The sequence below is a fragment of the Cervus elaphus genome, chromosome 1 (genome assembly GCF_910594005.1).
Source record: "Cervus elaphus chromosome 1, mCerEla1.1, whole genome shotgun sequence".
Lineage (NCBI taxonomy): Eukaryota > Metazoa > Chordata > Mammalia > Artiodactyla > Cervidae > Cervus > Cervus elaphus.
The window spans coordinates 94,715,109-94,727,682 of NC_057815.1; the positions used below are offsets into that span (position 1 = coordinate 94,715,109).

At 40.6% G+C, this 12,574-nt stretch overlaps 1 protein-coding gene across 1 annotated transcript in view; it reads left to right on the forward strand.

Moving 5' to 3' along the window:
- Positions 1-427: 427 nt before the first annotated feature.
- The window catches only part of LOC122700555 (fatty acid desaturase 2-like protein FADS2B), a 52,241-nt gene continuing 40,094 nt past the window's right edge, over positions 428-12,574 (forward strand). Inside the window, exon 1 of the mRNA XM_043913517.1 lies at positions 428-748. Within this exon, the coding sequence (XP_043769452.1) occupies positions 428-748 (321 nt within the window). The remainder of the gene's footprint in view (positions 749-12,574) is intronic.

Genomic DNA, 12,574 nt, shown 5'->3' on the forward strand with positions numbered 1-12,574 from the left:
TGATGCCAGTGTAGGCAGTCAGCAGAGAGGGAGCCCAGCCCCTCCTTCCAGGGTTCAGGCCACACCATCCTCTGGGTTGTGATTGGCTCCAGCTCTTGACTAAGGGACATTTAATGATGAATAAGAACGCTGCGAAATGATCAGCCAGCAGAGAGAGAGAAGAGAGAAAGTTAGACTAATCTTCTTGGGTGCAGGGAAAAGGTAGTACGGTCTTCATCAGGACAAAAAAGACTCAGGACAGAGAAGTGAGACACTGGGAAAGATCTCACTGTCAGCTTTGCCAAGAGTCAAGTAGGCTAAAAAGTTTTCTGTGTAGGCTTCTTACTTCATTGAATAAAAGGATAGCGAAAAGATCATTCCGTAGTTCAATCAGGTGAGAATTAGAGATTCCAGGTGTCAAGCCAGAAATTCTAAAAGTATAAAGACAATGACGTTTGAAGAAAAGCCTGAGGGCAATGGGGGCCTTGTAGATGAGAACCAGCTGTACCTAGGTGCGAGGCAACAGGCAAACAGGAAACCAGGAGCAAGTGGGAAAGCCAAGTTCTCTGCAAGGCAGGAGGTAAATGACAAGTGCGACTTGCCCAGAAAAAGCCTCAACATGTACACCTGGCAGGAGATCCAGAGACACAATCAAGAGACTGGCCAATGGCTGGTGATCAATCGCAAGGTCTACGATGTTACTGGCTGGGCGGACAGGCATCCCGGTGGGCACAAGGTCCTCAGCCACTACGCTGGGGAGGACGCCACGGTAAGGAACTCAAAGTCTGCCCTTTCTCTCTCTCTTCCAGCTTCTGGGTGGCTGTAACCTTGGCCGTCTTTCCAAAAGCATTTCAAGTATGTGTTCAAGCTCCATGATCACTCATCTCCTCCCAAACCATTTTTTCAGGATTCCAATCCCGCAAAAAATTAAAAGCTAATTAAGCCTCAAGGTCTAGCTATTATTTACACTAGTTTTGGGGTGAGCTCAGGTGCTGACAGTAGATACTATGTGTATTTCAGGTTTTGGTTTTTGTTCTTGGCATTATGTTTTTTTGTTTCGTTTTGTTTTGAAATGGAGTCATTGTCTTATAAGAAGAAAGTTACAAATAGGTGAGTAAAATCTGGAAAAATCGTCTTCACTCATGTAGAAATTTCTCAGACTCCTACAACTGGGGTGCGTGAAATAGCAATTCATCTCGAGCATCAAAATGTTGAACGATGTTGAAGGCGTACAGTGACACTGACTTTTAGACTTTGTAGAGTTCTTTTTTGTCGTGTAGTTCATTCAATGTGATACAGGTAATACAACCACTTTTATGGAAGAAGTAACTGAAATCAGAGTGGTTAAGTGACTGACCCAAGTTCACCCAGCCATCAGATCTCAGATTCAAAACACTTATCTTTCTTAACTTTCAGTCTTAACCACTTTCCTTCACTGTTTTTCCTCATAACTCTCCTCCACCAAAATAGCTGAAAAAATAGACTTTCAATGGATGCCTAAAATACCATACATCATGTGTGTTAAGTCACTTCAGCTGCATCCAACTCTTTGAGACCCTATGGACCACATCCGGCCAGGCACCTCTGTCCTTGGGATTCTCCAGGCATGAATACTAGAGTGTGTTGCCATGCTCTTTTCCAGGGGATCTTCCTGACCCAGGGATTGAACCTGTATCTCTTACCTCTCGAACATTGGCAGGAGTGTTCTTACCATTAGCACCACTTGGGAAGCTCAAAGATACCATAGACACAAATGCATGACTTCATTTAAACCTCATCATCAGGAAAATGAATGGTATTCCCATATTAAAGATGGAAAAAACTAATACTAAAACATGAAAATAATGTGTCTCAGAGCACACAAATAACAGTGACAAACTTTTAAATCAGATAGTTCCTTTTTTACTATAAAGCCTTTACAGCTGATCTTAAAAATAAAATTTCCATTTAATATTGAAGAGGGAGGTTTCTCAATCTTTAAATGCATTTAGAAATCCATTCTAAAATATTCTATAAGAAAGTTGATTTTAGCCCAATTAGGAACTCTTTCACCACATTATAAATATGAAAAAATGCAGAATAAAAGGTGTTAAATAAACTAATTCAAGATCAGAAAATTAGCATATTATAGAGTAGAAATTTGAAGTTTTTTGTTTGTTTTTTTTTTTAATGTTACCCTTGTTGTTTTCATGTTAGTATATAATTTTTCCAACTGGCTTCAAAGCATAGGATTAAAAATATTGATTCATGAAGCTCTGCTCTGTGTTACCTGACTGATAAAAACAGAATACAGAAGCACACGGCAAGTTTGCAAAGAAGGAAGGATTTTGTTTTTTGAAACTAGCAACATCTTCTTTCCCCAATTCTCCTTTACCCCCAATTTCTCAACTTCTCTGTCTGGTCAGAGTCTTCTACCATCTTTGCATCTTGATTCTGCAGTTAGAGGAATTCCTCTCTGAACAGACCCTTCCACATCCCCACCACTCTGGTCTGATCTGATATTTTTAAAACAAAACTCAACCTTTTCCTCGGAAAGTGTGCATGAGCTTGTAGCCCATGATGGGAGTCTCACATGTGTCAGGAAGACCCTAGGAAGCCAGAGAGCTGAGGACAGAAGAAGCCAAGTGACAGGCATTTGTGCAAGAATCAGGGGAAAGATTAACAAAAATAAAGGGAAAAAATACTTGTTGATGTATGACAGAAAACCACAAAATTCTGTAAAGAAATTATACTTCACTTAAAAAAATAAAGTGGCAAAAAAGAGGAAAAAATACCACAGATCTCATCTCCACAACACAAAGAAAATATGGACAATGCTTTTCTAACACAAGTCACAGAATCAGTTCAGAGGATGTGTTAGAAAAATATGTACCTTCAACCACCTTAAATATAACTGGTAGACGTAGCTTGCAGCAAGCAGCTCAGCAGATGAATTTGTACTTTGCTGGTGAGTTTTATCTCCCAGAAGTCAGAGAAAGACCATGATTCTGCATCCAATTCTAGTCAACAAGGAAGAATTGAACCTTATCGGAAAATACCCACAACACCTCAGGATTTGTGTCTTGAGGATGAACACCCTGAGCATGGTCAGCCATGTGCCCCACACTTTTAGAAGGCAGATCCAGAATGTTCAGAGAAAAGTCTCCAGGGGATGATGGCTACAGAAGAATGGAAGGGTGCCAGGAGAATTGGGACAACCGTGATATTCCATGGCCACTCAGAGTACATGGAGCCTGAGGTGTGGTACACTGGTATATAAGCCTGGGAAAGTCCCTGAAATGCTCTGGAACTCAGCTTCATCATCTGCATAGTGGGAACGACCTTACCCATCTAACTGGTAAATGAGACGAAAGCTTATAAAGGGTTTAGCATAATACCAGATGCACCTTTCATTAAACCATAGCTATTGTTATTCATATCACAGCATCCATAGCCTCAGAGATGTGACTCACATTTCCTGTTTACCACCTGTTTAGAAGTCCTGATTGTTTGTTGCCAACTCTTTGGGAGCAGAGGAGTAGGTGGTGGAGAACGGCATGCTCTCTAGGGAAGGAGGGAAGACCATGAAGTCAGAGAACCTGAGGTCAAATGCTGTCTCTCTACAGCCTAAAAAGTGTTTGCAGGCTGTGCCCTGAAAGGCAAATGTGCACCAAATATGATCTCTGTGCACAAGCCCTGGACCATAGCTGCACCTGCCCACAGGGGGGCATCTTTCCTTATTTACATAGAAACTTCGCCAAGCCTCCATCCTTCTCATGAAAAGTATATAATGATACCAAGGTAATCTGTTCCATAGGGTCACTCACTTATTCATTCATTCATGCAGTGAATCATTCTAAAACTTTTTGAGGTGTCCAGTCTGATGATTAAGAGTACAAATTTGGGAATGAAAGAGGTGTGGTTTGTATCTGGGCTCCACCACTTACCAGGAATGTCCTGAGAAGCTTGCTGAAGTTCTTGGAACCTCAGCTCCTTTATCTAGAAAGTGGCATAATGATACTTCTATCTTAGTTCAGTTGTCAAAGTCAGCAGAGATAAAATAAAGGTTTTCTTCTTATACCTGGCACAGATTAAACATTCAAAAATGACATTTATTATTACTTAGGTGTTCTGAGATAAGTTGTCATTTCTTCCAAGGAATTTTTACTAGAGTTATAACTAACTAGTTATAACTAGTACAGTCACTCATTTGTGTCCAACTCTTTGTGATCCCATGGACTGCAGCACAACAGGCCTGCCTGTCCATCACCAGCTCGCAGAGTTTAATTAAACTCATGTCCACTGAGTCAGTGATGCCATTCAACCACCTCATCTTCTGTCATCTTCTTCTCCTCCCACCTACAATCTTTCCTAGCATCAGGATCTTATCAAATGAGTCAGCTCTTTGCATTGGATGGCAAAAGCATTGGAGTTTCAGCTTCAACATTGTCCTTCCAATGAACACCCAGGACCGATCTCCTTTAGGATGGACTGGTTGGATCTCCTTGCAGTCCAAGGAACTCTAAAGAGTCTTCTCCAACACCATATTTCAAAAGCATCAATTCTTCAGCACTCAGCTTTCTTTATAGGCCACCTCTCACATCCATACATGAATACTGGGAAAAAACCATGGCCTTGAGTAGACGGACCTTTGTTGGCAAAGTAACATCTCTGCTTTTTAATATGCTATCTAGGTTGGTCATAACTTTTCTCCCAAGGAGTAAGTGTCTTTTAATTTCATGGCTGCCGTTACCATCTGCAGTGATTTTGGAGCCCCCCAAATAAAGTCTGACACTGTTTCCAATGTTTCTCCATCTATTTGCCATGAACTGATGGGACCAGATGCCATGACCTTCATTTTCTGAATGTTGCACTTTAAGCAACTGTTTCACTCTCCTCTTTCACTTTCATCAGGAGGCTGTTTAGTTCTTCTTCACTTTCTGCCATAAGGGTGGTGTTATCTGCATATCTGATGTTATTGATATTTCTCCCAGCAATCTCGATTCCAGCTTGCACTTCATCCAGCCCAAAGTTTTTCCTGATGTACTCTGCATATAAGTTAAATAAGCAGGGTGACAATATACAGCCTTGACGCACTCCTTTTCCTATTTGGACCCAGTCTGTTGTTCCGTGGTCAGTTCTAGCTGTTGCTTCCTGACCTGCAAACAGGTTTCACAAGAGGCAGGTCAGGTGGTCTGGTATTCCCAACTGTTTCAGAATTTTCCACATATTTTTGTGATCCACACAGTCAAAGGCTTTGGCATAGTCAATAAGGCAGAAATAGATGTTCTTCTGGAACTCCCTTGCTTTTTCAATAATCCAGCAGATGTTTGCAATTTGGACTCTGGTCCCTATACCATTTCTGAATCCAGCTTGAACATCTAGAAATTCACGATTCATGCAATAATGAAGCCTGACTTGGAGACTTTTGAACATTAATTTACTAGCCTGTGAGATGAGTGCAGTTGTGTGGTAGTTTGAGCATTCTTTGGCATTGCCTTTCTTTGGGATTGGAATGAAAATTGACCTTTTCCAGTTCTGTGGCCACTCCTGAGCATTCCAAATTTGCTGGCATATTGAGTGCAGCACTTTCACAGCATCATCTTTTAGGATTTGAAATAGCTTAACTGGAATTCCATCACCTCCACTAGCTTTGTTCATAGTGATGCTTCCTAAGGCCCACTTGACTTCACATTCCAGGATGTCTGGCTCTAGGTTAGTGATCACATCATCGTGATTATCTGGGTTGTGAAGATCTTTTTTGTATAGTTCTTCTATGTATCCTTACCACCTTTTCTTAATATTTTTTGCTTCTGTTTGTTCCATACCATTCCTGTCCTTTATTGAGCCCATCTTTGCATGAAATGTTCCCTTGGTATCTCTAACTTTCTCGAAGAGATCTCTAGTCTTTCCCATTCTATTATTTTCCTCTATTTCTTTGCACTGATCTCTCAGGAAGGCTTTCTTATCTCTCCTTGCTATTCTTTGGAACTCTGCATTCAAATGGGTATTTCTCTCCTTTTCTCCTTTGCTTTTCACTTCTCTTCTTTTCACCGCTATTTGTAAGGCCTCCTCAGACAGCCATTTTGCTTTTTTGCATTTCTTTTCCTTGGGGATGTTCTTGCTCCCTTTCTCCTATACAATGTCATGAACCTCCATCTATAGTTCATCAGGCATTCTATCTGTCAGATCTAGGCCCTTGAATCTATTTCTCACTTCCACTGTATAATTGTAAGGGATTTGATTTAGGTCATACCAGAGAGATCTAGTGGTTTTCCCCACTTTCTTCAATTTAAGTCTGAATTTGGCAATAAGGAGTTCATGATCTGAGCCACAGTCACCTTCTGGTCTTACTTTTGCTGACTCTATAGAGCTTCTCAACCTCTGGCTGCAAAGAATATAATATATCTGATTTTGGTGTTGACGATCTGGTGATGTCCATCTGTAGAGTCTTCTCTTGTGTTGTTGGAAGAGGGTAAGTCTATTATACAAGGCACAGGCACATGAATTCCTGTTATTGCACGTATTGTTTATCTGATTTTTTTCAAATTGTATGATTGGAAATTAATGCACAATGCTAATAAATAAAATAAAGGCTTAGATTTCCTCACCTGGAAAAGCTTACCTATGAAAAGTCAGAAACAACCTATAAGTCCAACAAGAAGAATTAATTATATAAATTACAACATGTCCATATGAAGCATGGTGGATGCTAAGTTGTGCTTAGTTACTTCAGTCATGTCTGACTCTGGGCAACCCTATGGACTATAGCCCACTAGGCTCCTCTGTCCTTGGCAATTCTCCAGACAAGAATACTGAAGTGGGTTGTCCTGTCCTCCTCCAGGGAAATCTTCCCTACCCAGGGATCGAACCTGCATCTCTTATGTCTCCTGCGTTGGCAGGTGGGTTTTTTACTTCTAGTGCCACCTGGGAAGTCCCGAGTTTTATATAAGTAAGTTGACAATATTTCTGGGCTCCACAAAAGACGTAAACACAATCTTATGAGGTGCGCACAAGAGCAGCATGTTCAGAACAAAGAAGCCAGGGTTATTATCCAATGTGCATGGTCAGCCACCCTCTTATGCCTGAACATCATGCTCTGAGAGGGACACTGAGAATCTCAAACACTTCATCAGAATAACAATCGAATATGACAGGAAAGAGATGACAAAAGCCTAGAGGAAATATAGCAAAATTTATTTCATTTGCTTGGGAGACTGCAAGGTGGAAGAGGATAGAGCTGCTTGCAGGTCCAAAAGAGTCAGTCATGTGGAATCAATAGAGGCAAGGCTGGGGCAGGGGAAGAGAGGATGTGTACACAGGTGGGATACAGATCAGGTTCACATCGTGAGTAAGCACCAGCAGAATAGGTGTCCCGGCTTGGCCACATCCTTTGCTTAGCACAATCCTGGTCAATATGATGGCTTGAGGATGAGAAGAGGGGAAGGAGGAAGAGAGGATGAAGGGTGTGGGAGGTAAAGAAAAAGACAAGACAAGGAGAAAGGGGAGAACTCTGGGCAAAGGGCTCTGGATTTTGCCATCACTGTAGGTCTTCCTTTCCTCCCACTGCAGGTAATAACATTTCTCTAGCCCAACATCCCTCCCTACTTCCAACCCTACAAGGAAATCAAGCAGGATTCTGAGCTGTTTGTAAAAGGAAAGTTGTCATCAGTAATAACTGCATTTTTGTGGGCTGTCAACATTTTTTTTTTTTACTTTAAAATTAAATTTTAATTTGATTCTCATTTGAATGATGGTTCAAGTTGAAAAATAGGTACGATATTAAAGAGGCAAGTGCAGTTAAAGTGCTAATGGGTGATAACGGCAATGAAGACGGACTCTTTTTCAAATGCCAGCCTGGAGGTTACGTAAAGGTTGAAGATCAAGAAGAGTTAGTCAAGGCAGAATGGATACAGGTATCTGTCTGGCTGAGTCCCTTTGCTGTCTGCCTGAAATTATCACAGAATTGTCAATAGGGTATGGTCCCATAAAAAAAAAAAAAAAATTTAAGAGTCAAAACAAAGGAAGGAGTCCACGGAACATGCTGAAGTCCTGAATAAGGCACTGGCAATAGAAATGAAGAAGAGAGGATGGATAACCAGGAGACATAATTTATAATAGGGGATAAGCGGCTGGGTAAGTAAGCAGGAGTAAGGAGTCTAAACTGCCTGATGGATGACTTATGTAGGTAAGTGGGTGGCAGTTGCCATTATGAGATAATGAAGCCAGGAAGATGAACATGTTTGGTGGGGACACTGGAGAGAGAGAGAATCTGGCCTGGAGCTCAGTAAATATATCACAGGAAAAAAATCTCAAATAATGAAAGGTCTCAAATAATAGAGTGAGTTATGGCAAAAAATAGCCCTCTGTTTATCCCTGTGGATGGAGGGGAATCTTGGTGACTTCATGTAAACATTCTCCACTCCAAAGTGGCTTTTTTCCAGAACAAAAGTAAAGAGTATATTCTCCCCATAAATAAGCCTACTCAAAACTGGTGATCTCCCAGAAATAAGAGTGACCTTGATTTAGCACTTGCCTTGAAACAGGTGAAATCTCAGAAGGAACCAGGAAAGCAATTACCCAAAGATGTAGGAATGGGTGTCGACGGTTGGGTATTGAATATTCTGGTGAGGTTTTTTGTTGTTGTTGTTGTTGTTTTTTTTTTTTTTTGACTGTGCTGCAAGGCATGGGGGACCTTAGTTGCCCAACAAGGATTGAACCCACATCCCTCCATTGGAAGAATCGAGTCTTAATCACCAGACTGACAGGGAAGTCCCCTGGTGAGCTTTTTGAAATAAGTAAATCAAAATCTATGTTCTAGTTACATTGATTTTGTGACTATGTACATATATTCACTATGGGTGCTTTTTTTAAATTATTTTTTCTGAATATGCGGAAATTTCAACCCAATTCAGATGAACCAAATAATAATAATATGAAAATATCATCATTTAATGGCATCTGATTCCAAAGCTTAAGCTCTTTGGTGCTAAGCTAACACTTCAGCAAGGTTTTATAATGACTGAACAAATGAGTGAGGGAGTAAATGAGCCCATGGAACAGACTAAGTAGTATCCAAAGTTAGAAAACAAATTGAATCTTGAGTGATTAAGCAATTTTCCCAATATAAACCACACACTGCACTGCTCCCTATGCTGTATTTTGGTGTAAATTTTATAGGCATGCACTTTGGTTGATTGCAGAACAAGATTTGGCAAATAGAGTGTCTCCTGGATTTCAACCCACACATCCCTCTAGGCCAAGTGCCTTGATGTAGGGCACAGCCTGTATACAGTAGGTAAATTGTAAGGACATGATCCTTCTTAGGCCTTCTCACTTCACATACTTGTCTCTCCCAGTAGGGATCATACTGCTCTTCCAATAAAGGACAGTTTTCCATCCCCCATTAAATAACAGCAAAAAATCAGCAGGATTTCCAAAGTCACTTGTGAAAGCAAAGATAATCACATCTTTCCACTGCGTTGATACTGTTTGGGAAAGAATCAGTCTTAAGAGGAGCTACAGTGTAAATTTATGAATAGGTTAGGAAATAGAGATGATGGTTGAGAGGTGAATCAAAAGATGACAGAGGAAAATGAGAGATTATAAAGTAGTTAAGAGGTCAGAAAATAGAGATGCTGAGAGCGGGGAAGAGACAGCAGTGCTTAAGAACCATATCCTTGAACTCAATACTTCTCAACTTTCTCCTTGTTAGAGAAATCATATACTGCTCTATTCATTCACCCTTTCCCTTATTCATGAGACATCTCTTGATCACATGCCATATTCCAGGCACAGCAAGAAACATCAGGTATAATTTAATCAATAGTGCATGGTCTCAGTTCAAAAAAGTCAAAAGCCACTAGAGAAGGCCTTTGTGAATACACAGGTTCACTGCAACATCATTTGAAAAGATTTAGGAACACAGTGTCACGAGAGCCCAGAAGAGATCATAAATAACTTTCCTGACTATGTTAAGAAGGCATATTTCATCTGGATGTTCAAGAATGAGAAGGAACTTTTAAGTTGAAAAAATGGAGGAAAGTAGTCAAGGCAAAGGGAGCCGTATGTATCACAAAGCTTCAGAACTACACAGGGCCATGGAATGTTTATTGAACAGGGAGACTTACACTGGACAGGATGAGGCCTGAAGGGTATGGTGAGAGGCAAACCTGGAGAAGTAGGTTGGGGCCACAGACAAAGTGATGCACGTGATTAAAACCTAAGGTGGGAAACACCTTTACTAACTGCCTAGCATGCATGTACTGGTCTTAATATCCTCCCAAAACAATCTTGTGTCACCCTTCTTTCAGGAAAATAACTGTTCATGTTAAGGCTGGAATGGACATTATGGCTTCATGGCTTTAAAGCCACATAGACTTGAGTTCAAATCCTGTCTCTCCCACTTACTGTGGAAATGTCCTGAGATTTGGAGTCTTTATATGTATAACAAAATGATGGAAATTCACAGAACTAAGTTGATGATGCTGAGTTGGCCCATAGAGTACCTTGTACATAGGATATACTAAAAAAAAAAATGTTGTTACTCCCTCTCCCCTTCACTTACCCCAGACTTTCTTCAGGAGCAGCATACTTGCCAAATAATGTTAATTTAAAAAAAAAAGAAAAGAAAAAACTCTATTATGAAGGTCTTTTGAGAAGGAAATCTCACAACTTACTCTGTATCTAGACTCTAATAGGCAATTCCTTCTAATTGAATATTCTAAGACTGACTAAGCCACTTTTGTGCTGCCCATTAATACAGTGAAAAGAGTTCCACACAGCAGGGCAGTTCTTACTCTTCTGGAAAACTCTGTGGGTCTTCAGTCTCTGTTGTCACAGTACTGACCTGTGAATTTTGCTGAAGATCAGAAGAAACAGTGAACCCAGAGGAACATTGGCATCAGCACACTGTTCCAGGGCTCCGGATGACTGCTCAGAGTGAGATGCAAATCCAGGGCCTCACCCTCCTCTACACTCTGATCTTGATCCCTCAGAGTGTTTCGCACCCTCATCTGTTCCTTAACAAAGGCAGAACATGATTTTTCAGTATGGGCCACCCTGAAACGTTTAGTCACATTGGTAATCACCGAATGACTCTCATCCTGTTAGGTAAACTAACTTTAGACTCATCGAATGTGACACGAAAACACATCTTTGAAAGCAGCATTTCCCGAGGGGGTCAGAGAAAGTGTACAAAGGCAGAATGAACAGTAGAGCCTGGACTGGTTCTAACAGATACAAATCCCTTCTTACATCAGTCAATCTAGAAAAGTGAGTCTAAAGAGTTGATATTGCACCTCTCTGAATAACCTCATTCACTATATATATATATATATATATATATATATATATATATATATATGTATATACATACATCATACAAGCCTACACATATGAAAATGCTGTATGTGTAGGTTTGCATGTAGTTCTAGATATATCTAAAATCGCTTTAGATTTTGATGATGGAGGGTTCATTGTATTCACTAAAACAATTCAGAGCTCACTCCGAATGGAGTATGGAAAGAAAATCTCCAAACTGTTATATTTTATTGAAGAGAAGGAAGGCAGGTAGCTCTTATCCCTGTGTGTCTTAGTCATTCAGTCATGTTCAACTCTGCAATGCCATGGACTGTAGTCCACCAGCTCCTCTGTCCATGGAATTCTGCAGGCAAGAATACTGGAATGGGTAGCCTTTCCCTTCTCCAGGTGATCTTCCCAACCCAGGGATCTAACAGGGCTCTCCTGTATTGCAGGCAGATTCTTTACCATCTGAGCCACCAAGGAAGCCCAGAGGTATACACATAGGAAAGAGAACTAATGTGTCTGAGAATTTACTATAAGCCACTCAGATTCTAATCAGTTCACTTAATTTTTATAATAACTTTATATATTGAGTAGCTATTACTGTCACTCCCATGTTAGGGAGGAGAAAACAGGAGCATGGGCTGGTCAAGAGACTTGTCCACAATTACACAGCAAGTATCGAACTTGGGTGGAGGAAGGCTGCTCGGGGATACAGTTTCTTGATCAGCACCATGCAACACCACCACTCCAAAGTATTGTGTATGGATTCCGCACATTCAAATTCAAACCTTGGTTATTTTTCTTCATACTAAATCCTTCCTATTCTCAAAGCCATAATAGCAAGAAGTCCATTATCTTTCTCTTGGAGAAGCCTCCTTCCCCCCCCCCCCCCCCCCCAAGAGCAGTTTAAATCCCCGCAGGAAAAAAAAAAAAAAAAAAGACTGTCTCTTATTTCCAAACTTAAGCAGGACATGGGAACCAACACTGCTTCTCATAGCCACTTGGAGTTACTACTTAAAATGGGAATGGATTTGGAAAAATATAGTGGGTCAGCTCTATTTTGTGCCTATTTCAAGCCCCTACAGAGAATGCTATTTTTTTTTTTTTAAGAGTGCTAAGGCTTCTTCAGTGATAAACTTAGCCAAGAAAGTGCTACTTTAGAAAACTAAGGATTTGAGAGCTTTGCTCCCATGCTCTCTTAGACCTTTGTTATCATCATCAACTTTAACTTGTCTTTACTTGGAAATAACTTAATGCAAGATCCTCTGTCCCCTGGTCCTAGGCCAAGTAGTAAAAGGGGAACTCTGAT